Source organism: Myotis brandtii, unplaced genomic scaffold (assembly GCF_000412655.1).
Source record: "Myotis brandtii unplaced genomic scaffold, ASM41265v1 scaffold1213, whole genome shotgun sequence".
Classification (NCBI taxonomy): Eukaryota; Metazoa; Chordata; class Mammalia; order Chiroptera; family Vespertilionidae; genus Myotis; species Myotis brandtii.
This window is the reverse complement of record NW_005354228.1, coordinates 615535-637619: the sequence shown is the minus strand read 5'-3', so window position 1 is coordinate 637619 and position 22085 is coordinate 615535. Positions and strand designations below refer to the sequence as shown.

General features: G+C 44.3%; 1 protein-coding gene across 1 annotated transcript in view; it reads right to left on the bottom strand.

Moving 5' to 3' along the window:
• RNF149 (ring finger protein 149) overlaps window positions 1-22085 on the bottom strand; it is a 26358-nt gene that overhangs the window by 2016 nt on the left and 2257 nt on the right. The window contains exons 2-6 of the mRNA XM_005858747.2: window positions 20473-20541; window positions 15755-15837; window positions 13223-13319; window positions 9260-9464; window positions 845-1876 (exon numbers count right to left, since the gene is read on the bottom strand). Of these exons, the coding sequence (XP_005858809.1) occupies window positions 1815-1876; window positions 9260-9464; window positions 13223-13319; window positions 15755-15837; window positions 20473-20541 (516 nt within the window). The 3' untranslated portion in view covers window positions 845-1814. The remainder of the gene's footprint in view (window positions 1-844; window positions 1877-9259; window positions 9465-13222; window positions 13320-15754; window positions 15838-20472; window positions 20542-22085) is intronic.

Sequence of the window (22085 nt, the reverse complement as noted above, 5' to 3'; positions counted from 1 at the left end):
TCGCAACCTTTTGGTGTGCCGTTCTATGCTCCAACCAACAGGGCTACCTGGCCAGGGCTAGTCTATCAACTTGATGTTTCAGCCAAAATTCTGGTAGTTTATCTTCTCTTTTTCTGCCATTAAAGATTTGCTCTTAAAGAGATGAGACTAGTTCTTACAATCTCTTCTATTTATAATTTAGTGTTCAAACTTGAATTAAGGAAAGTTGTATCTGACACCTGATTATGACATCATAGTATTCTTTTAAAAGTCAGCCTCATTGGCTACTGGGAAAAACTGTTCAATCATTTCTCCCTCGTATGTTTCTTTCTTTCTTTTTAAAAGATTTTAAAAATGATTGTTAGAAAGGGAGAGGGAGAGAAACACTGATGGGAAAGCGAAACAGCCATCAGCCTCCTCCTGCACGCCCCTCACCACGCATCAGGATAGAGCCTGCAGCAACCCTTTGGTGCAGGGGTCGATGCTCAACCAACTGAGCAACAACACCCAGGGCTCCAGAAAGTTTCTTCAAATGCAAAGCAAACAATCTACTTGGTATAGAATCAAGGACATATTTTCCTCATCATAATAAACCAGAGAAGGCCGATTTTAAAGATGACTATTTCAGAAACTTACTTTGAGGCTGTCTGTTTAAATAAGAGCTCAAATTTTCTATTTTAGTAGCTTCTCAAGCTGAATCTGGCCAGTTTCCTTTAGTAAAACTGTTCACTCACCAAGTACTTTTCAATTCACTATAAGTGGTAAATAGTTTGAAGAAAATAAGTTATCTATAAAACTTAGATATAAGAATAAATTCTCTTAAATTTTGTAAAATATATTTTCTTACTAAACATTTTTTACCCACACAAAATAACTCTCCCTTATCTTCAGCTTCCACCTCCAACAAGTGACAGAAGAGCAGGTGTGTGTGTTTATTTAATCACTTTATGAAACTTAGTCTCCAAATGCTTTTTATTTGCTGCTCCTTTCACCTACAAGTAAGAACAGCAAACAAAAGTAAAAAGGGCAGCTGATTAAACAAGGTCATGGTCATTAGTTTGCCTTAAAATTAATCAGGAAACTGGTTGCTTATTTTGTTACAACAATAAAAAATTCTCCACCTTTCATCCTTACAATTTTAAATATCAGATTGTTGTTGGAACCAATATATTGTATTCATCACTTACAAAGAAAACCAGTCGCTGTCTACTCGGTTTCCCACAGGCAACGGGAGCCCAATATTCACAGAAACACAGATTCTGAGCATTTTTAATTGTTGAAAAAAATGAGCAAACTTCCCATCAAAGTGTCACAAGAAATTGGGTGATACAACAATGAAAAAGATTCTCAGGTTTTGAAATCTCACTATATAATACCAAGGTGTAGATTCCTCTCATTTCATTTACAAGTATAATGTTCTAAAAATGCCTTTCTTCCAGGGAAAACAATTTATGGGATTTAATTACACAATTCCACTTCGACTAGTCTGAATTCAGTGTGCGGAGTCTAACCACTCTGCGAGACGGACTCAGCAGTACCACAGGAGCTCACCTAGCGTTTACAAACGCTGACACCAGCGCGCCTTCCTAGCCATCTCCTCAGAAACAATCTGAAACATGTTGTTTATTGTAAGTGATATACTTCAGTAGATAAATATATGAACAGTAATCAACAAGTCTCTTTAAGAATAAAATATTTAGCCCTTTGTATATCAAATCAGACCATGAAAGGTAAAATAATTCATCAAAAGGTACATTATTTTCAAATATATAAACTATGTGCTAAAGTAAAAAAAATAAAATGTCCTTTAGTGCAGAGCTGCGCCCGGGCGGCTGTCAGTGGCCGCGCGAGGAGACAGGTCCTCCGCCCCGAGGGTCGCTCCTGCCGGTCTCTGTCTCTGCAACGACAACAAAGGCCAACATCAGTCAACGGGCACGTTCCGAACTTCACTCAGAGAACCTGTGACTCATTCAGAGATGAATTCAAACAACAAATTACAGAAAATTTAAAATAAAATGTGCAAAAATGGCAACCCCTTCCAGACCATCAGGAAGTCTGTCAACACCTCCCGCACAGTGAGGTCTCCCAGTGCCAGCCTGGGCGGCATGACTCGGTCAGCGTGACTCGGTCAGCGTGGGACTATAGAGCGATGCAGCCTGAGCTGGTGAGTGTTCTCAAAAGTAAAGCAAGTGGCTCTGGTGACGAAGACGATGATGCGCCGCCTAGGAAACCAGCGAGCACCTCCTGGGCAACGCTGACCCCGTGAGGTGGACACTGCACAGGTCATCACCCCACTTCACAGACGAGGAAGCGGAGCGGAGAGTGACACCTTGGAAGAGAATCTGCTATTCACACCCTGACAGGCTGACGTTACTAGGACAGGAGCACAAAAGGTTCCTACAGATACAGAACACCTCCTTACATACAGGAGAACCAGATACTTTGAACTCACTACAATAGAGCTAAGTGCAAGGCCACCAGGACGAAGGAGCACTAACCAACCAGGAAACTACTTCTCCAGTGAGCGGTCTACCCTTGTTATTCTGTAATCTGGCTTCTTTCCACACCTTTATTTCTATCCATTATTTGAAACTACCTTCATTTTAAGAGGGCATTTGGGAAAGATGCTGACAAACTAATGCACTACAAGTAACGAGAGAGAAGAGAACCCTGGAGACGGCCTTTGAAGGCTCTGTGGTCAGGTAAAAGTGTCCTCTGTCTTTCAGCATCTCACGGGTGGCCCAGGATTAGAGAAGCAACTCCCTTTCCTCCCGCAGACTGCTGGCAGCGACACCCAGCAGTGGGCGCAGACACCGGCATTCCTAAGGCAGGAGCTTGGGCAAGGGAAGCGCTGCCTGGAAAGGTGGCGTCGTCCCAGCAGGAGGCCAGAGCTGGTTAGAAGAATGGCCCACAGGTCAGCCTCCCACTTCCGCCTCCTCTCAACTACAGTCTTCCTTTCTGCCACAAAGCAGCCTTCCCTCTCTGGTACCCATTGAACACTTAAGCTCTAATATTTCTATTCTTGCCTCCCAGATCCTACACATGTGCAAAAATGGAGAAACTGATTCACTATACTCCCTCTTCTAGGATGGCAAATTTAAAACCAGAAGCATCAACGATTTATAGAATAATTCAATGACAGTAAAAATTCTGATGGGACTTTTACTTGGCAAAATGATTTTAAGATTAATCTAAAAATGTAGAGCAGCCCTAGCTGGTTTTGCTCAGTGGATAGTGCGTCGGCTGCGGACTGAAGGGTCCTGGGTTCGATTCCAGTCAGGGCACATGCCTGGATTGTGAGCTTGATCCCCATTGTGGGGCGTGCATCTCTTTCATCACTGATGTTTCTATCTCTCCCTCTCCTTTCCTCTCTGAAATCAATAAAAATTTATTTTAAAAAAAATGTAAAACAGGCCAGGAAAATTTTTTTCATTATAGTACAATTTATTTAGAAATCACTTGGTATTCATTTAAGACTAGAACAAACACTATCATTTAAACACTTTCCAGTTTATATTCTCAAATTAAAGTCTAAACACAGGTAGGTATACAAAGCCTTTTACATTCTACAAAGGTCTTAATCAAGTAAATACTTCACTTTCAAAGTTCCTTAAGAATACGGATGCTGCCCTGGCCGGTTTGGCTCAGTGGATAGAGCATCAGCCTGCGGACTGAAGGGTCCCAGGTTCGATTCTGGTCAAGGGCACATGCCTGGGTTGCAGGCTTGATTCCCATGGGGGGGTGTGCAGGAGACAGCCAATCAATGATTCTCTCTCATCATTGATGTTTCTATCTCTCCTTCTCCCTTCCTCTCTGAAATCAATAAAGAAATATATTAAAAAAAAAAAAAAGAATATGGATGCTGGCTCTCTCCCTCCACAGAGCAGCCCTGTCTTTCCTTTCTCCCTCTTCTTCCCCAACAGGCGTGCAGCTCCTAGACTCTAAGGGACCCCACGAGACCTGCAACCAGTGAAGTGCTGAGCAATGACAGCTCATTCCAGACTCCCCCCTAAACCTGTCCCCAAGGCCCCCTTTTCTCAGTGAGCTGACAGCAGCCCCGCCCAGGCTCTTTCCTGTTGCTTCTTTCCTTGTTACACTGTCCCAGCTGTAATAAGTGTATTCTCAAAATCACCTGAATAAAAAAAAGAATATAGGTGCTAAAATTAAAAGGCTTGGGATCTGATAAGCAAAATACATCATCTACTTGCAATATTGATTATCAATACTGCCTAGACTAGGAAAGTTTAAAGTTTTACTTTCTTTTCTTTTTTTTAATCTTCACCTGAGGATATTTTTCCATTGATTTTGAGAGAGAGTGGAAGAGAGAGGGAAAGACAGAGAGAAACATCAATGTGAGAGAGACACATTGATTGGTTGCTTCCTGCACGAGCCTGACCAGGACCCGGGCCATGGAGGAGTCTGCAACCCAGGTACCTGCCCTTGACTGGAATCAAATCCCTGGACCCTTCACTCTGCAGGCTGATGCTCTATCCAATGAGCCAAATTGGCTAGGGCTAAAGTTTTACTTTCTGCTTTTATAATATACCATTGTGTATAATATTATGCCTGAAGATGAAAATGAGAACAAATTTACACCTATGTTGTAAGTTTTATATATGAATATATATTTACCATTTACATTTTTATTGCAAAGTGATTTTCCAAATAAATTGCAATAGTACAAAAAGTCATTTTACTTTAAATAAAATCATGAAAGTACTGTTTACTTTTCCAACAAATGAAATACTTTTACAATGCAACTTTTTAAAAAAGTCCAATTTTCTTCCTGATGTTTATTAGATGTTTATTAGAAGACTCGTGGCCTGGTGCACGGATTCGTGCACATTGAAAGGAAATTAATTAGAAGGTGGCCAGCAGGGTAGGACTGGGAGAGACGGGCCTGACACACCCTGGAGCCAACCTCCCGCGGTCCCTCCCTGGCTGGCTGCACCTGGGGCAGTGCCACTACTCAAAGAGCGTCTGCGGTCACCACAGCTTGGCAGTAAACCAGATTTGGGGCCGACAGTGCCCCAGCAACAACATAACCCACGGCTGAAGGTGGAATCTCGCAGCCAAGGAATCGGGCTCCCTCCTCTCTGGTTCCGGGGTGTGTCACCCGAGAACCGCTGCTGCCAAGTCACTGCAGCTCGGCAGCTCCTGCGCTGGGCGTCTGCCCCCTGGTGGTCAGTGCGCGTAATACCTACTGGCTGGTCAGATGGTCGCTTAGCCTTTTATATCCTAATATATAAAAACCCAGGGTCCGTAACGACTGACCGAAGGCTTGACGGAACACTGGAAGTCAGTACTGTAGTCAGTGCTGGGTCGCCATGGGCACAGTGACCCAGCACTGACTGCTGAGGGGTCTGCGGATCAGGCCTGGAGAGAGGCCGGGAGAGAGAGGCAGGGTCTGATCCACAGCCTCTGTGGCAGCTGTTGATCAGCTGTTGCCTCTTTCTTTCTCTCCGGGCTTCACCAGCAGCCGCGCCTCTCTTTCTCTTTCTCTCCGGGCCTCTGCAGGGGCTGCTGATCGGCCTCGCCTCTTTCATCAGGCCCAGAGATAGGCCCGGAGATGCTGACTGGCATAGAAACTGACCAATCAGAACCAAATTGGCTGGCAGGGGAGGGCAGTTGGGGGCGAGATCAGGCCGGCAGGGGAGGGCAGTTAGGGGTGATCAGGCAGCCAGGCAGAGGCAGTTAGGGGCGATCAGGCAGGCAGAGAGGTTAGGGGCAATCAGGCAGGCAGGCAGAGGCAGTTAGGGGAGATCAGGCAGGCAGGCAGGTGAGCGGTTAGCAGCCAGGGGTCCCAGATTGCGAGAGGGATGTCCGACTGCCGGTTTAGGCCCGATCCCACAGGCCTAACCGGCAGTCGGACATCCCCCATGGGGTCCCCGATTGGAGAGGGTGCAGGCTGGGCTGAGGGAACACCCCCTCCATGCAGGAATTTCATGCACCGGGCCTCTAGTATATAGATAAGCCCAACCCACAGAATGAAATGCACATAGTAAAACTTCAGTAAGTGGAACCAAGGAAGATCAATGTGAAGGGCAGGGTGCTGTAACCTTAGCCTATCAAAAGAGTAAGAGGCACTGCTCGGCACAGAGCCACACAAATGCTCCTGATTCATTCAAAGCACCAAGAAGCTCACTTCTGCTGCAGTTACACTGTTAGTAAGCAAACAATATTTTTAAAGGGCTAGGCTTCTGTCTCTCTCTGAAGTAGTTTCCCTAAAATTTTTAAAAACTTCTATTTAACTTTTGTTTTTAAACGCTGTGAAGCAATGAAGTTCTAATTAATGAATTTTACTACATTTGTGAATTCATATTTTAGACACTGCTTTGACATCAAAATAATATGAATTCAATACAAAAATCAGTTTTTCACTCAGAGGTCAGACTTTGTTTTCTGAGAACTGTGTCAGCTAGTTAATGGAAATTAAAATCTGATTTTCCAACACTAACTTACATATTTTTTGCCTCTTATATACCAATCTCTGTTTGACTTATGCTCATGGAAATACAAAGAGCCTGGCCGGTGTGGCTAAGTGGTTGAGCATCGACCTATGAACCAGGAGGTCAAGGCTCAATTCCTGGTCAAAGACACATGCCCTGCTTGCGGGCTCAACCTCCAGTAGGGGGCGTGCAGGAGGCAACTAGTCAATGATTCTTATCATTGATGTTTCTATCCCTCCCTCCTCCTTCCTCTCTGAAATCAATAATACCTTAATCAATAAAGAAATTAAAGATTGAAATAAAATAAAATAAAAATAGTAATAAAAAAAAGGAAATGACTCAAAATAAACCATATGGCTTTATGAAGATAAATTATTCCATTATTATATACTTTAGGATTATTCCCTCCAACAGTATGGACTCTAAAACAGTGACTTGTATAGCGTGAGTTCCTAAGCTACCATGAAAACCGTTATCCTGAAGTCTCAGGATGCCCTTTTGCAAACGCTACTGAACCTTTGCAAAGTCAAATGTACTCAAACCAATAACATGATATGAAGGTCATCAAAGCAAATGAAATCAGTAAAAACTAGGACTAGCCCTGGCCGGCTTGGCTCAGTGGATAGAGCGTCAGCCTGCACGGACCGATGGGTCCCAGGTTCGATTCCGGCCAAGGGCACATGCCTGGGTTGCGGGCTCCATCCCCAGTAGGGGGTGTGCAGGAGGCAGCCGATCAATGATTCTCTCTCATCATTGATGTTTCTATCTCTCTCTCCTTCTCCCTTCCTCTCTGAAATCAATAAATAAATATATTTTTAAAAAACACAAAAAAAACTAGGACTATGCTCTAAGACTTTAGAAAACTATGCTAGTTACTGTTACCTTCCGATAGCACTTAACGAATACAATATAGACCTGGGCTAAAAGACACAGCGAGAAATTGTACATGCAAACAAATGAAACACCGCATACTGGTACGTTGCACATTATCTTGAGGGCTATAGGAAAAGTTATTTTTATATTGAAAATATACTTTAACCAAAAGAAAAACTGTCCTATCCTGACTACGTGAGTAACCCCGTATGCCCAAATGGGAGGTTCAAGGGCAGGCAGGGGTTTACAGTGTGTGAGCTGCCAGTGAGGCCCGTCTCCAGAGGCTGAAGGGCTAGTGCACCCCTTGGAAGAGGAATCCGGCAAGAAAAAAGTTTATGCCTTTTTCTCTCCAAATGTGGTTCAATAAAGCAGATGTCCTCAAAGCAATGGACACTTACTTCAAGCACTTACTCTGCTTACAAGTTTATTTACACAGTAATTGTTAATGGTGGCATTTAGCAAATTCCTTGTATTTACTTACATTTTGTGTACATATTTATACTTTAAAGATAAAGAAAGTGTATAATACTAAAAATGAGAAAAAGAAATACAGTCACTTAGGTCCAATGCAGGAGGCAAGTAACAGAAGGAAGATTAACTTCACCAGGTCGTTACCCTCCATGAGGTCACTGCCAGGGCTCACAGTCCTGCCAGCAGGGCCCCAATAGGAAGAAAACAGTTATCAGAGTCAACATTAACCTTAAAAAAATGCAGAAAAGGCCAGAAATTTAAAAAAAAATAGAAAGAAAGAAGAAAGATGAAGGAATTTGCATTGCCTTGCAAATATCAAAACATGTTGTGCATAAATAATTGTTATTCACTAAACAATATTAGGATAATTGGTTAAACATTTGGGGGAAAATGTTAGCTCAATTTCCCCTTAAATTATGTGGATTAAAGATTTAAATGTAAAATACAAAACCACAAATATTAGATATAATTTTAAATTTTGTAGCTAAGAAAAATACCTCAGAAAGTCAAAGTATAGAGAAATTGGGGGAAGGGGGTGACAAAGACCAAAGTGCTTAGAATCAGTATGAAAGATTAGTTTCTCTATAGAAAAATAAGCTAAGAATGAAAGGGACAACTCATAAAAAACAAAAACAAATGACTGACAAATACGAAAAGAAGGTAATCTCATGAATAATAAAAAACGCAATTCCGCCCTGGACAGGTGGCTCAGCCAGCTGGGTGCTGTCCCGTGCACTGAAAGGTTGGTTGTGCAGGAGGCAGCCAATCAATATTTTGCTCTCATGTTGATGTTTCTCTCTCTTCCCCTCCCTTCCTCTCTCTCTAAAAATCAATAAAAAAAATATTTTTAAAAATGCAATTCACTCTATTTTATCAATCAGAATGACAGAAAACAAATTAGACAAGTGGTATGAAGGTGTTACGTACTGACAAAAGCCACACAGGGTGCGGCTTGAAGAAATTACTTGAGTAAATCCAAAATGTAAGACTATGCAGCTGCACAAAATTATGTATCTACTGATACAGAAACAGATTCAGACACTAAGAGAAAAAACAGGTTACTAGCAGCACATAAATGACATTCTCCCCATCATTAAACACAAAAAAACCTTTGAAAATGCATTTATCAAAATGTTAAAATAGTTATTTCCAGGTGTGCGATGATGGTTTTCATTTTTCCTTTAGTTTTTCTGCATTTTATGTATTGTATTCCATTTTCAGTGCCTAATGTCAGCTTGTTTTAATATTTTATTTTTTATTTTTTACAGAGAGGAAGGGAGAGGGATAGAGAGTTAGAAACATCGATGAGAGAGAAACATCGATCAGCTGCCTCCTGCACACCCGCTACTGGGGATGTGCCCGCAACCCAGGTACATGCCCTTGACTGGAATCGAATCTGGGGCCCTTCAGTCGGCAGGCCGACGCTCTATCCACTGAGCCAAACCGGCTTGGGCATCAGCTTGTTTTATAATCGGCAAGCTACTCACCGAGTAAGGCTGTGCTTTCCCCTGCGTCTTCTTTAAGATGCCCGCTGCACTGCGGCCCGGGGTCCCTGGTGGAGGGCGCCGGGGAGGGGCTCCCGACACTTCTGTCTTCGTGGCGAACAGTAACACTCACACTTGCAGCCGCAGCCACAGCGCCTCCCGGGGCCGCCTCAGCAGCGGGCTCTTCCTGGGCATCCTCAAGCTCTCCCTTGAGAGTTAGAACAAAAGTCAAACGATCAAAGCTTATTTATCATCTTTTGTTCATAATTCACACATTTATCGTATTTTGTTCATAAATGTTTACTTATACACAGAATATAGCAAAAAGCACACGATATCTACTTTATTTAGCATCATCAGTGAATTACTTCTCAAAAAGCAGCTTCCCAAGATCTGGCCATTTTTATTCTAACCACCATTTCCCCTGATACAAGCAACGCCACCTTTTTTACTATTTGTGGACAAGGAAGTGAAGCTTTGTTACACACACTTTCCTGCCTTCTGGAACAGATGATGGGACCGGCCGCTGCCTGCTGCGGCCACTCCCGGCCTGGCCCGCTCCCGCCACGTCCCTACCTGCAGTTGTTCACAGAGCACTGGACAGGGCCTACACTGGACAGGGTTCACTTAAAAACATCAGCTGTCCATTTGCCTCCAACTCCCCCTCCTCCCATTTGCAGCTTTGAAGACAATAAAATAACGAAAATGAGGGCCAAGACTCTAGAACGGTTATTACACTGAAGTCTCACACTTGGGGGCTATCCAGAAACCTTGTCTGACTGACGCCAGAGCCCAAGCTGAGTTGTGACTGGAAGAACGGCGGGGTAGGTGGCTCTGACGTGAGGGTGGCGGCGGGTTTGTGTGAGCCTTGGCTGAGACGGCCACCTGTGCTGAGTGACAACCCTGCGCTCCCTGCCTCCACTCCGCCTGGGCTCTCAGGGCCCAGGGCCTGCTGGCCTGCAGCTCCACCCGTGTTCTTGAACCCACCTCCCGAGCACTGCGTGGCACACGGCTGCTCTCAGTAGTGAAAACCTCAGAATGTGACTCTGAGACCTCACGCCAAACCCTGCTGACTGCCTTACTGTCCAGACCCGCTCAGCCCATCCTTATCATTTTTCCAGGCATTTCTCTGAATACCTGCAAAACCCTACTACCTGCCAGACTCAAACCCCTCATGTTCACAGCCTGCAATATACTCATCGGCCCGACAAGCCCTTTAACACCCAGCCAGGTGCCCCTCAGAGAAACTGCTCCCTGTCCCTCCCCCTGCACTTGGCAGTGGTCCCCCTCTCCCGGTGCTCCTGGACCTCTTTGTCCTGCTGGGTCTGGGTAATGCCCTCGCCCCACCAGCCCACAGAGAGTGGAAGGGCTGTGTCTTATTCATCCCTGTCCCCCCAGGGCCCAGGTCAGGTCCAGCCCCTAACCCGCACCCCTCTGATAAACGCTTGCTGAATCAATGAGAACAACAGTGGTGCCAGCTGCTGACCCAAAGACCACCGTGACCTGCGTGAGGGACAGTGGCTGCTCCCTGTGCGGACATTTCCTTGGAAACAACTAGTTACACGAGTTATAGTTGCTACATGAGAGTGTGTCGTGACTACCCAACACTGGATGGGCAATGACCTAAAGGAAATGGCGTACTTGTCAAAGATTTAAAAAGTTAAAGGCAAGACAAGTTAACAACAGGCTTGATTTAAAGGAAGCTTCCTGGGGATACAGTCTAGCTTTCTGACATTAACATTCTAAGCAAGCAACCCAACCTTATGCAACATGAAGAATCTTGACTTTTAATATATGAATTATATTTCCAAAACCAAAATGCATGAGGATTAAAGTCTCAATACTAATTGTCAGTGAAACCCCTTTTCTACCAATTTTTAGAAATGCAAAGCGGGTCAAAAATCACTGACTCATGAAGCAAGTTACTTGAAATGAGCTTCAGAGTGCATCTGAGGAAGGGACGGGAAGGGGGCCACTCGGCCGGACTCCACGTGTCCCTGCTGTCCCAGGCAGCGCAGCCTCTCGCCAGAGCAGAGAGGGGACGAGCAAGTTCACTAGGAGAGCAGGGCACGACATGCTAAACAGAGGCATCATCATTTAAAACTATGAATAAATGAATGTTAGAAATTCTAGAGAACAAATTTCCCAAATTTCCAAGCAAAGGAGATTTAATTCCCTGAAAGCTGTCCTTGATGCTGACCCTTCTGTGCACCATGCTGAGGGCCTTCCAGAGCTTGCACTTGAGAAATGTAACTCATAGGAAATTATGCTGGCTATGCAGGTAGTGTTCTCTCAACCATCTTCGGCAGATAAGCGAAGCTACAAGATGAGAGAACACGTTAAGCAGGCCTGCAGCCTTAAGGGCCATTATGGCGTTAAGTAGCATAAAATGATTATTTAAAACAAAACACCTCTCTGTAGTTTCTAACCGTACAATGAATGCTATGAGAAACTCTAAAAATTCTTATTCTCTCTGACGGATGGATATGACGATATGAATAAATTCTAGCCAATACTGTGCTAGTGGAAGTAGCATGTGACTTCCTAGAAGCCCCGTTTGCTGAGAAGGTACTCCTCCTTCTCTCTCGCCGTAGTGTGAATGCAAGTGCTGCGGGGTGACCATCAGCCGTGTTCGCAGTCTCAGATAACACTCCACTGAGGAAGCAGCAACATAACAGAAACCTGGGTAAGTAACTGACACGGGTTCTCCACACCAAACACAGACTGCCTGCCTCTACGCATCTTTACACGCGGCAGAGCAGCGTCCTGCTCACGTAAACACTGCTGTGTGTGTCCGTGAGCGGCGTCTTTTTATGCAGCTGGACTAGGATCACCCCATCAGCAATGTGAGTTCCTCCTAAAATTCTATGTGCTCAATGGAGAGGCTGTCTCTGTCAGGAGTATCTTGTTTGTTTATTTTGCATTTTGGAAGTTAAAATATCTTTTTATCTTATGAAATTACTTTAAATAATAGGCATTAGGTTTTTGTTTATGTTACTTGAAAAATAAAAAGTTGGCAAAAAAAAACCCCAACTCTAAAAATATGTTTAGCAAGAAGAAAAAAAATATATTTTATATTTATATTACTTCTTTCAAAGATCTTTATTTCAAAACTAATGACTGTCAAATCAAGAATATTTGGAAACATTGATTTGATTATATAAAGACTCTAAAAACAATAAAAAACAGGACAAGCTAGAAAAACCTGTTTTCTTCCCTCTATTTGCCCCCTTTTGGGTACGACAGTAGTTGAGAGCTTGGGCCCTGGAATGGAGGAAACTTGCTTCTGAAAGCGGACTCCCCGTTAACTAGCTGTGTCCTGGGTGAGCTATTGAGCATCTCCTAAATTTGAGTTTCTAATGAGCAAAACAGAGATCCTGCAGTACTTACTCCGAGGCCGCGAGGCCCCTGACCAGTGCACATGCATCCGCTGCAGCTGGTACCTGACCTGCCCGACACAGCTGGTACCTCACCACGCCCGACGCCTGCTTTCTGAGGAAGGTCCCACGACCCTCTAAGGACCAGGCTGAGGGAGCAAACTCAATGCAGGGCACACTCCCTGGCGGGATCTGACTCTGACCCGGACTCAGGAAGCGTGGGCTTTGGCTTCACCTGCAGGATGTGCACCTGCAGCCATAGGACGTCTGAGGCTCCTTCCACTGCCAACCTTTCATGATCCTTGTTTGTATGAGATTGGCCAGCACATACACTGTGCACTGCATTATCCCAAAATACACCGCTTTAAGCAATCCCTAACTCTCTGAGGAAACAGCGTATTCTTCTACAGTCACAAATTTAGGTCATTCCCTTTTTTCTGGAGTATCTTAAGAATTCATTTTTAATGAAGAGGAAAATTTCTTCAGAGAAGGAGTATGTAGTCCATCCCTCTGGCCTCTGGTCAGTAATGACACCACATCCCTCAGGAAGCACGGGGCAAAGATTGAATAGAAACAAAAGGCAACAAACCCAGTATCCCAGGGCTTTGATGACATCGAGCTTACACATTGGACACGTGTGGTGATCCAAAAGCCAGGGGTCAATGCACGTTCTATGAAAAATATGCCTGAAAAAGTAAGTTGTGTTAATGTTTTACAAGCAACGTTTACATCTTATCAAGGAAACAACACATTCTAACAACTTATCTTCTCATTACAATTAAATAACATCCCATCCAGCCAGCATGGCTCAGTGGTTGAGTGTCAACCTACGAACCAGGAGGTCAAGGTTCAATTCCCAGTCAGGGCACATGCCTGGGTTGTGGGCTCCATCCCCAGTAAGGGGCGTGCAGGATGTAGCCGATCCATGATTCTCTCTCATCACTGATGTTTCTCCCTCCCTCTCCCTTCTCCTCTCTGAGATCAATAAAAAAATATTTTTAAAAAATGCAATCAACACTCTAGTCTATTCACTAAATTCTTACCTAGTCTATTTTCCATGTTAAACAGAATCTTACAGAGAAATTCCCCTTTTAGCTACAAAAAAGATCATAGTTTACTTTCACATTATGCTGGGTTGTATGTTTGTGTTTCTGAAGCGCTTTGGGAACAAATGTGGTGTAAGTAAACCAACAGTAACCTAACACCAGACTGACAGCACCTTCTGTCTGTCTATAAAACGACTCACATGGAAATACAGCAAAATATTAACAAATCATCTTTGGGTTGCAGGCTTAAAAAACATTTTCTGTAACAAACACATCACTTTCAGAATAAAAATAAATCGCATGCGCATGTTTTTCTTTTACTGATTTGTCTTAGTTGGCTCTTAGGTGCTGAAGGTGAGGCGTTAAGAGTAGTGTTGGATCACACAGGCTGGGCTCGAATAGCAGCGCTGTGACCTGACGCTGTGCCTCTGCACCTGTTCCGAACCTCGGCACCGCACCAAGGCTCTTCGAGGAGCACACAAATGTGCCTGCAGCAGTGCTGGGCACAGAGACAGGAACTGTGCACCCGCACAGCCTGCTGGTGCGGTTACAAACAACCGCACTTACACATCATCTAGTCCAGCCTCTCTTTTGACCTTTCCACCTTCAATTTGAAACTGACTCACCCAAAGGAATCATTTTTACAAAAACTTAAAAGAAACACATTGGCCACTTTGGAAAATTCATTAAATAAGGCACCAGAGAAAATGGAGGAAAAAGTCAAAACCCCCAAGAATGTCAGAAAGAGACCAGGAAATGTGTGCACGTCACATGTTTGCTTGTGGGGGTCAGGTAAAAACTCCAGCTCCGCTGTCAGGGCATATCTGCTGCTACACAAACAGGAAATCAGCCTTAGCTTGCTTCTCTGTGAAGACCTGTCCTAAACCAGCCGAGAGTTTTCTGTTTTAATAACTTTCTAGCCCTAGCCAGTGTGGTTCAGTGGGTAGAGCCCCGCCTGCGGGCTGAAGGGTCCCGTGTCTGATTCCGATCGAGGACACATCTCTCCCGTAGGGGGTGTGCAGGAGGCAGCCAATCAATGACTCTGTCTCATCATTGATGTTTCTCTCTCTCTCCCCCTCTTCCTTTCTCTCTGAAATCAATATATTTAAAAATATATTTAAAAATTATTTTAAATTTTCTAGAGGACATGGGCAACATATAATACTGACTCCAATTCATTAAGTACCCATCGCACCAACCCCCTATAAATGCCTATAGATTTAAGTTATACATCTTTATTCAGGAAACTTTTATTTTGTTATTCTGGTATTTATTCATTTCCTCTACAATTATTGAGAACTTAATCTACTATAAAATACTTGTATATATATTAAAATACTTTGCAAACATAAAGCAAATGTAATTATGTACAGGGTGGGGCAAAAGTATGATGGGTTACAGTTGATCGTCATGGGAAATGCTTCAATAATTAATAAATAATAACAAGAATAAACTCTGTTTCTTGTACTCACACTGTAAGCCTACTTTGGCCCCACCTGTATGAACTCCTGACTTGCTTCTAATAGCTGTGAAGTATAATTAAAACTGGTCACACTTAAACATATAAATTTTGCACACCCTTCTGCTAACAAAGCAATTTTTTAAAATAGGTATCAAATATCCCATTATTAAAAAGGAAACATAACTTCCTGTTGCTAAAAAAAATCCAGCCCCTAATGTACCTGGAGTAAGGGGGGATATTTACCTATGCAACCCCCAAAGAACCCAAGCCCAGGGTGCAGGCAACAGCAGGGCACTGCCCTCCCCTCCTCCTGCCACCCCATCCCAGCACTGGGCCAGGGCCTCGCCTGTCAGGCTGCAGCTCCCTCTCCTTACACAGCACCCCTGAAAGAGCCAATCCATGACAAAGACACAGCAGGGTCTCCCAGGTCTCCCCCAGACTCCTGAGCAAGCATTTTAACGCTACAGAATACAGGGAACCATCTTTTCTAGAGGAGGCGGCGGTCACGAGGCATCACAACAGCTAGGTGTTCACATCTAGAGACACGAGACTCCTGTGGGACCCGGAAGCCACGAGTCATTTAAGTCATGAATCAGGAAGTAAAAGAACATACTTGCATGGCAGGATTCTGATAATATCCTTCACCTTAAAATTCTCAATGCACACGGCACAATTCTCAGCATCAACATCGATTCCCTGTGAAAAGAGGAGGACTTACTAACCGGGCACAGCAGCACGTCCTGGGACAGCGCACTGCACCCTGGGTAATGTGATGAATTCCAGTTCAGTGTTACTTGGGTGCAGCCTGAAACTAAACATACCATTTCTACTTGGTATTTACTTTTACCACTATCAAGAGCATATTTAAAGAATTTGGCTGAAAAGATAAAGTCACTGTCTATCTAATCAGACACGAATAGCGTTTATATGCTAGGCTAGTGTTCATGGTTTTCATTTTTCAAAGTGTTCATGTTTTAAGGGCTTTAGAAATGCAAATATCTGCTCTACTATGATAAAATTAATTATCATAGGGACATCTATAGAGAAAGAATATCCAGCAGGCTGCTTGCTTTCTGGAATCACTAGAAAGACAAACGAGAGCACGTTCATGAGAGTTTGCTGAAGCACAGCCACAACCTGCGAAAGAGGAAAGGCAAATGGCTGCCTCTGGAAAGGCCTCACCAGCGAGGAAAGAATTACAAACTGCAATGTCACCATTTTCTCACCTATCACAGTAACAAAGGTAAAAAGAAACAAAAACTGCAGGGGAGAAGCTGTCGAATGACAACATTCCCACTTTTGAGAATCCATGGGTCAGCCTTCCACCCAGACACGTTCCCGGGTCCCTCGGGTCCACCCACCTGCCTCATCCCATCAACCAAAGCAGGTGGGGCCGGATGACCCTCTGACCCAGAAAGACCAAGGAGATGCTTATTCCCCAGCTTTTGGGACGAGGATGCAGGAATCACCAATCAGTCAGGTAGCTCCGACTTTGGCAAGTTAATTGTATGGAATTCGGTTAGACCGTAATTATTTTAAAATATATTTCGCCATGTGTATCACTTGTTAACAAATAAGCAATAAAAACTGATTTTATATGTAGATATAGTTATCAAAGACTGTATTAAAATGAACTTTATAGCAACACTTAAAATTGTATGTTACAACTAAAGTAAATATCACCTACTATTTATCATATGCCATGCAAGAGTGATGAAATAATTTTTAAAGTCCCTAATGATTTAAAAACTTATACATTACTATGAATGAGTCCGCAAGAAAAGTTAGAAAACAGACACTAGCCTCCGGAACTGGACAAGATGTAGATTTAAGAAGACCCTGGCTAGGTAGCTCAGTTGGTTAGAGTGTTGTCCCAATACGCCAAGTTGTGGGTTCAATCCCCAGTCAGGGGTCAGGCACATACAAGAAGCAACCAATGAATGAATAAATAAGTGGGAGAGAGAGAGGAAGGAAGATATATAAAAATATGTCCTAGTAAAATATATATATATATTTTAGAGGCCTGGTGCACAAAATTCGTGCACGGGGGTGGGGGATTGTCCCTCAGCCCGGCCGGCACCCTCTCCAATCTGGGACCCCTCGGGGGATGTCCGACTGCCAGTTTAGGCTTGATCCCTGCACAGACATCCCCCTCGCATTCCAGGACCACTGGCTCCTAACCACTCACCTGCCTCTCTGCCTCGCCCCCAATGGCCCTCCCCTGCAGGCCTGGCCGCTCCCAACGGCCCTCCCCTGCCAGCCTGATCTTGCCCCCAACTTCCCTCCCCTGCCGGCCTGATCACCCCCAACTGCCCGCCCCTGTGGCCTGATCTTACCCCTAACCCCCTGCAAGCCTGATACTGCCCCTAACTGCTCTCCCCTGCCAGCCTGATCTCACCCCTAACTGCCTCTGCCTTGGCCCCCACTACCATGGCTTTGTCCAGAAGGAAGTCAGACGTCTGGAAGATGGCCGGTTGATCCAGTCTAATTACCCTTTTATTGGTATAGATAGATTATATAGGCTAGGATTGCTTAAATGGGGGGGTGGGGTGGGGGGCCTTTTTCAGCAGGGGGAGATGCTCTTGGCAGACAAAAATATATAACCCCTATATCTGGACTGATAGCCAGCACTATGCACAATACTGACAAACCAGTTATTAAAAAATTGAACTGCTTTCTTACACCTTACACCAAACAGCTGTTGCCCTTAAAACCCCTCCTCAGCCCCCACCTTAGGTTCTGCCTTCGCAGTTCACCCAGATTAGGTTCTGATTGGTCGGTTTCTATGCCAGTCAGCGTCAAAAGCTCCTCCTCCTAGGCAGCCATTGGCTCCTCTGGGAAATCCAGAATGGCCCGCTGACAGCTGTCTCTCTCTCTGGGCCTATCTCCGGGCCTGATCTGCAGCCTCTGGGGCAGCTGTGGATCAGGCCCTGCCTCTCTCTCCAGGCTGGAGGCGTAATGACCTCGCTGCACCTGCCTCGCTGCGCCCACCTGCCCACCAGCTGCCAGCTTTGCTGTGATAGGAGCCTGTGGGCCACGGGGGAGGGACTGAGAGGTGCTCCATGCACTTCCTGGTGACCGTTCGTTTGGTCATTTTGGTTGTTACGAACACTGGCTTTTTATATATTAGATACTAGAGGCCCGGTGCATGAATTCGTGCACCAGTAGGGTCCCTAGGTCTGGCTGGCGATCAGGGCCTTCCTTCCCCCAGCTGCCAGCCAGGGCCTTCCTTTGTTCTGCGCTGGCCCCTGGTGGTCAGCGCATGTCATAGGGAGCAGTCAAACTCCCGAAGGGGATAATTTGCATATTAGCCTTTTATTATATAGAATGTGTGTGTGTGTGTGTGTGTGTGTATTTAAACAACATTTTTGCATACAAGTTTAAAACATAAAATTGTCAAAAAATTCATCATGGGCCACTTATGAATCCTCTTTTCTAAACCACTATTTTGACAACTTTCAAAAACCAGTCCATGGAAGTATATTTTCCAAAATGTTCTGCATAGAAACAGGATACTATCAATTTACTTATGTGCTCAAAGACTCAACTCAGTAAAATATACATATAAATCTGTCTTCTCACTTAAGGGTGAGAATTCCCACCACGGAGAGTGGAAGACCTAGTGCGAGAGGCACGCGAGACCTTGTGCCTGTCAGGTCACTGGCTACAACAAGGGTGCGGCTGTCACAGGCCTTCACCACTGGAGACTTTCTCTCCAAGGACCTTGCTTTATAAATAGGAGGCCAACCTTAACCTTTAAGATGGGAAATGTTTTTTTAACTTTTTCTGTTCAGTACATCTGTAAGAAACCTTGCACAAACTATTAAAACTCAACTGCTACTACAATGTGAAGGCTTTAGGGAAGGAATGGCAGTGAACAATACAATTCCAGGAATCCTATATAATAAAAGCCTAATATGCTAAGTGTCCAGTCATCCATTCAACCAATCAAAGCATAATATGCTAATGATATGCTAAGGCCACTCAACCACTCGCTATTATGTAAACTGACCACCAGGGGGGCAGACAGTCGACCGGTCGACCAGTCACTATGGCATGCACTGATGCAGGAGCTGCCCCCTGGTGGTCAGTGCGCTCACATAGGGGGAGCGCCGCTCAGCAGAGCCAAGCTCATGGCTGGCGAGTACAGCAGCGATGGCAAGAGCCTCTCCCACATCCGTGGCAGTGCTAAGGATGTCCGATTGACAGCTTAGGCCCACTCCCACCTAAGCCGTCAGTCGGACATCTTCCGAGGGCTCCCAGACTGTGAGAGGGTGCAGGCTGGACTGAGGGATCCCCTCTGAGTGCACGAATTTTGTGCACCGGGCCTCTAGTATCTTAATATGAATGATATTACATAAACCACTATTATCAGATTCCAAAGTTTTCAGACCAAAGGTCTATAATTTAATGTGTTATTTCTGTTTTGATTCTTTAAGTAGGTCCAAGGAAGAAATAAATACAAGTACAGTTTGTTTGTTTTTTAAGGAGAGACTAGAGGGTGAAATAGATTAAGTCTCAACGCAGTGAGATAAAACGAAGATCAAAACTGAACAAACCTACAGCTGTCAACATAGTTATCAACATTTCATGGCACAAAAAATGGACTATTAAAAGAATGAACACTGCTATGTTAGCAAATGTTTTCCTTTTAAGGAATCTACCCTCCAAAATTTGAGGTTCTAGATCCAGGATCTGTCCTATTCTAAAAATGGTTCAACTCTGGTATGATTTTTGTCCTGGGTTGGCCATGTAAAAATGTTTCTTTTGTAAAAGAGTACTTTTAAAAACATCTTTTCTCCCCTCCTTCACATATCCAAGGAATTTGAGAGAATAAACAGTCTCAGATTCAAAAAAGATGAATTTAAATTTCCAAGGGTCTGTGGTAGAGACTTCAGCTTCTTTATCTTCTTTAGCGTCACCTAAGTCTGACCACCAGGTAGAGGCTTTGCGATGATGGACATACTAGCACTGTCCAGGGTAGTAGCTACCAGCCACTGTGGCTAATTGGAGCATTGGAATGTAGCTAGTGTGGTGAAAGAACTGAATTTTAGGTTTAATTTAATTCATTTAAATTCAAGTAGCTTTATATGGCTAGTGGCTACCTTAGGTCTGAAAAGCTCATCACATATGCAACCGAATTATTTCTGACAACCTTGCTCTAAAATGAACACATATAAAATGAGTTAGTATTCACTCAACTAGTTAAAACTTCATGCGTTCGACACTGTGAATATAGCAGACTGGAAGGCTTACTTAGACACACAGACAGACGTATAGTCTAGTCTAAACCAAAAACAAAACAGAAAACACAAACCACAAAAATATTACCTTTTCTCCATGCTTTATAGTATGAAGCGGAAGTTGGCCAATAACTTTCTTGGTTTCTTTTCTATGGCTCTTAAGTAGGAAAAAAAATTGTTATTATTATTGAAAATTTGTGTAAAATCATTATTTTAAAAAATTCATAAAATGTTAGGAAGCTTATAGAAGAAATTCATTTAAAAAGAAAAGTTAAATGACTATAATGAAATAACTTTAAAATTACCATTTGTCTAAATGTACAGAATAAGCACATATAACTTGAGCTATTTGATCAAAATACTTATTTTCACTTAGCATAATACCCTCCAGATCCAGTTATGCTGTCACATATGAGTCAGTCACAGAAAGACAAATACCATATGATTTTCTTATAGGTGGAATCTAAAGAACAATACAAGCAAACAAACAATACAGAAACAGACTCATAGATACAGAGAACAGACCGATGGCTGCCGGATGGAAGGGGAATTGGGGGACTGGGTGAAAAAGGTGACAGGATTGAGAAGTACAGACTGGTAGTTACAGACTAGTCATGGGGATGCAAAGTGTAGCACAGGAAATATAGTTAACGAGTGACCTGGTGCACAGATTCGTGCACATTGAAAGGAAATTAATTAGAAGGTGGCCAGCAGGGCGGGACTGGGCCAGACACGCCCTGGAGCCAACATCCCATGGCCTCTCCCCGGCTGGCTGCACCTGCGGTGGTGCCGTGGCTCGAAGGGCCTCTGTGGAGTAAGCGGGGTCCCTCCGGCAGGCGGGGTCCCTCGGCCTGGCCTGCGGGGATCAGGCCGAAACCAGCTCTCCAACATCCCCCGAGGGATCCCAGAGTGCGAGAGGGCACTCTACAAAGTTGCTGTCATACAGGGTGTGGAACACAAATGCAAGTGTGCAGTTAACCAGATTTGGACCGACAGTGCCCCAGCAACAACATAACCCACAGCCGAAGGTGGAATCGCATGGCCCCGCGAGGAATCGGGCTCCCTCCTCTCTGGTTTCGGGGTGCATCACCCGAGAACTGCTGCTGCCAAGTCACTGCAGCTCGGCAGCTCCTGCGTTGAGCATCTGCCCCCTGGTGGTCAGTGCACATCATAGCTACTGGTCGACAGACACTTAGCATATTAGCCTTTTATATATATAGATAACTATGAATGGTGCCAGGTGGGTGCTGGAAATATAGGGGGGTCCACTTTGTAAAGTATATGTTTGTCTAAGCTGTACAAAACAATACTGAATGTAAACTGCAATGGGGGGGAGGGGGGAGATACTATTTTCAATTCCATGCCTAACAAGAACCCAATTCCAATTCTTATCTACACTAATAAAAGAGAAACATGGTAATTAGCGTACGACCGCTACCCTTCCTATTGGCTAATCAGCATATCCTTATGCAAATTAACTGTCAGCCAAAATGGCGGCCGGCAGCCAGGCAGCTGGAAGCGAACATGAGGCTTGCTTGCTCCAGTGACTGCAGACTCCAACGTTCCCCACCTGACTTGCCGGCCTCTGAGTTGCAACTCTAAGCAACTATGTACTATGTTGCAAATGTAGGAGCTAAACAAAACCCCAGAAACCAGCTTTCAGCCTGCCGGGATCTCAGAGCTGAAGTTATACATTGTTTC